The sequence below is a fragment of the Cyprinodon variegatus genome, unplaced genomic scaffold (genome assembly GCF_000732505.1).
Source record: "Cyprinodon variegatus isolate N-32 unplaced genomic scaffold, C_variegatus-1.0 Scaffold861, whole genome shotgun sequence".
In the NCBI taxonomy this organism is placed as follows: Eukaryota; Metazoa; Chordata; class Actinopteri; order Cyprinodontiformes; family Cyprinodontidae; genus Cyprinodon; species Cyprinodon variegatus.
In genome coordinates, this window is record NW_015151314.1 from 153,384 (window position 1) to 156,363 (window position 2,980).

Sequence of the window (2,980 nt, forward strand, 5' to 3'; positions counted from 1 at the left end):
ATGGTCGGAGGATCTTCAAACATGGCGTCTCACCAGCAAACAGCGCCCTGTGCTTGATGATCTTTCCCTCCACCTCTTCCCGTCTGCCCGCCGCCGTCGTCATCCTGATGCGCATTTGCTCAGACTGCAGCTGCCGCATGGCGGGTTTCGCCACGTTCTTCCAAACGCCGCAGATCTGCAGACGGAAACAAGTTTAGAGAAACACCCCCGTTTACTCTGATCCCCCTAAAGAAGCCGTCGGTCTGAGCAGACGCCACCCATCAGACAGGCTTCAGTCAGCAGAGATGATCTCAGATGTTTCACCGACTGAACACAGAAACATGGCGGCGGCCGCGCCACGGGAACCTGCCGCTGAGCGCCCCCCCCCCTCTGCAGGGCTGTGGTGTTTCCTCTGAGCTTGACGCTTTATCTAGGAATAACAGCGGGCCAGTCGAGGGGCTCCTGCCTCGCTGGATGAGGTGGAATGTGGAGACGTGTGTGTTTTGGCAGGAAATCCGATGCAGTGCTGCAGACTGACCTTAACATGTGACCTCAGCGCTCATCCACTCTACTATAGGTGCTGTGATTTATGAGGAGGCGTCTGCACATGTTTATGGTTTCTGATCCTACAGAAGCTCATGAGGACAGGATTCAGGAAACCAAATCAGACCCAGATGGAGGACGGGACGCGGTCTTACCATGTCCACCTGTCCTTTGGGGACTTTATATTCTAAAGCAGGGGTCCCGTCTGAGTCCAGGAGGGTGATCTTACTGGGGCGGCCCATTCTGGGGAAACAGGAAGCAGACAGCATGAGAACATCTGGTTTCTGGATCAACAACAGCTGGAAGCGAATTATTTGAAAAGAAGAGACCAGAAATGTTAGAGAAACACAAAGAGGCGACTGGTTGGTTCTGGTTTGAACTGGTTTTACCTTTGGTACGTAACGGAGAAGGTGAGTGTGGTTCTGGTCAGAGACAGACGGACTCTGGCGACTCCGCTGGAACTGGGCAGCCATGAGTCCGTCACTCCCGTCAGCACGGCCACGAAGTCTGCAGAGGAGGAGAAAAGGTAGACTGCTCCTTCAGTAGCTGGAGGAGGCACAGGCCCCGCCTCCTTCCTGGAGGTTCAGCTTACCTGTGCGGCCCTCCCCCAGCCCGGTGTCCTCAGAGCTCAGGTAGGATCTGTCGTTGTAGGACTTGTGGAGGTCGTCCTCTTTGCCCTTCTCATGGAAAAACTCGAAGCTGTCCAGAGGAGAATCCGTCTGCTTTTTACCGTCTGAACCTGCAGAAGAAGAAAAGCAGAGATCACCACACTGAGGCCTCCATCCTCACAGGTGGAGGAGGTGAGGCTCCACCCCCGCCTGGCATCTCCTCCATCCTAACTTCCTCTGCTGATAAAATGATGAGGTCACAAAGTCCTGACCAGGCTGGTCTCAGCTGATTGGACGTCTGACCGGCGTAACCCGGAGGTCAGAACCTTCCTGGAGGCTCCGCCTCTCCTGGCCTGGATCCGTCTCCCAGCTCAGGAAGCACTGGGAGCGCCGCTGGAGCGCCGCCCCAACAAAGAGCCAGTGTTGGTGAGCAGCTGCAGCGCATCCTGATGTAATGGCCGCCAGCGCTCTGCTGCAGTCAGACCTGCAGCTGCTTCAGCCGTTAGCATGAAAACCACCGCCTGCTTTTCTGAGCTGCCTGCTATAAAATGTCCCACCAGACGTCCCTCGCCTCTCCCAGGCTTCTGCATTGCGTCACTCTCACTTCTCCTGTATCTTCAGGTGCATGCGGTAAAAACAGGCACACACACCTGCAGACACAACACACACGCTTTCCATCACTTCCACAAACACACCAGCTGCCAAAGCTAAAACAAACACACTCCGCTGAACAGCCGACCGCAGCAGAACTCCAGCTTCATTTTCCATTACAGAGCAGGAAAACCCCCACCCAGCATGTCAGTCTGTCACAGTGGCTCTGTAATGAGGCGGAGCCGCGTGTGCTGGGCCGCAGGTGAGGCTGGGGGGGGGGGGGGGGGGCGGTGGCGTTTTGACAGAGATGAGTGGAAAATCATTTGGGTTGTTTGCTGCTTCCACCATCTGTCCGTACGGAGGGGCGTGACCCATGTCCTCAATGCAGGCGGACCGGGTTCGAGTCTGACCCGTCTCCCTCTCTCATACCCTGTTTCCTGTCTGCCTACTCTCCATAAAAACGAGCTAGTAGCGCCAGCTAGGACAGAACCACGGAGAGAACATGGCAGGAAGCACGGTGGAGGCAGCATTATGCTGGAGGAAGCTGCTCACAATCAATTGAAGAATGAGGAGAAAAGTCTGCAGCTGATCAGAAAGAGCTTCAGATAAATTATTTATTAAAGAGAAATCAATCCGTCAACATTTCTAATCTTTGCTGACGATGTTTTCACTACAAAAAAAACAAAAACACATTTTTTCTAATTGAATCTAGAAATGTTTTTCTTCTTGTAATTGATTTAATGTGGAAACAATGAAAACTGAGCTGAAGGCGGATCACCTTTGGGACAGGTCCTGCAGCAGTGTCCTGGAAGCAGCACCGAGTCCTCGCAGTCGGGGGCGGGACAGTCCTGCTTGATGTTCCTGCAGTCGACCTTCCCGGACACCTTCCCTCGCCGGCTCTTCAGCTGCCAGACACGCAGACACAGCAGTGAGCCGAGCGGCCGCTCCTCTGACCTCACAGGAAGCGCCTTATAAGGACTTACCGCTTCACAGCGGCACTGGACGCAGTGCATGACGCCGAAGGGCTCCCCCAGGTCCGGGTGCCAGGTGTCGTCCAGGGAGTAGAACCGACCGCCGAAGGAGCATCCTGTGAAGAAAACACGCAGATTCAACATGGCCGCCTCCTCTCATCCAGGCGCTCGCTGTCCACCATGATGGCTAACACAGAGAAAATCAGTAAACGCATCTATGTGGGATAAACCACTGAAATATGGCTGACCCCCCAGGGTGCTATGACAGGGAGGGGGTGGGGGCAGATC

The 2,980-nt window shown here is 54.7% G+C and overlaps 1 protein-coding gene across 1 annotated transcript in view; it reads right to left on the minus strand.

Moving 5' to 3' along the window:
• Nucleotides 1-2,980, minus strand: part of chrd (chordin) — a 17,015-nt gene that overhangs the window by 10,136 nt on the left and 3,899 nt on the right. Inside the window, exons 2-7 of the mRNA XM_015397417.1 lie at nt 2,705-2,808; nt 2,500-2,626; nt 1,115-1,261; nt 912-1,029; nt 678-765; nt 22-175 (exon numbers count right to left, since the gene is read on the minus strand). Of these exons, the coding sequence (XP_015252903.1) occupies nt 22-175; nt 678-765; nt 912-1,029; nt 1,115-1,261; nt 2,500-2,626; nt 2,705-2,808 (738 nt within the window). The remainder of the gene's footprint in view (nt 1-21; nt 176-677; nt 766-911; nt 1,030-1,114; nt 1,262-2,499; nt 2,627-2,704; nt 2,809-2,980) is intronic.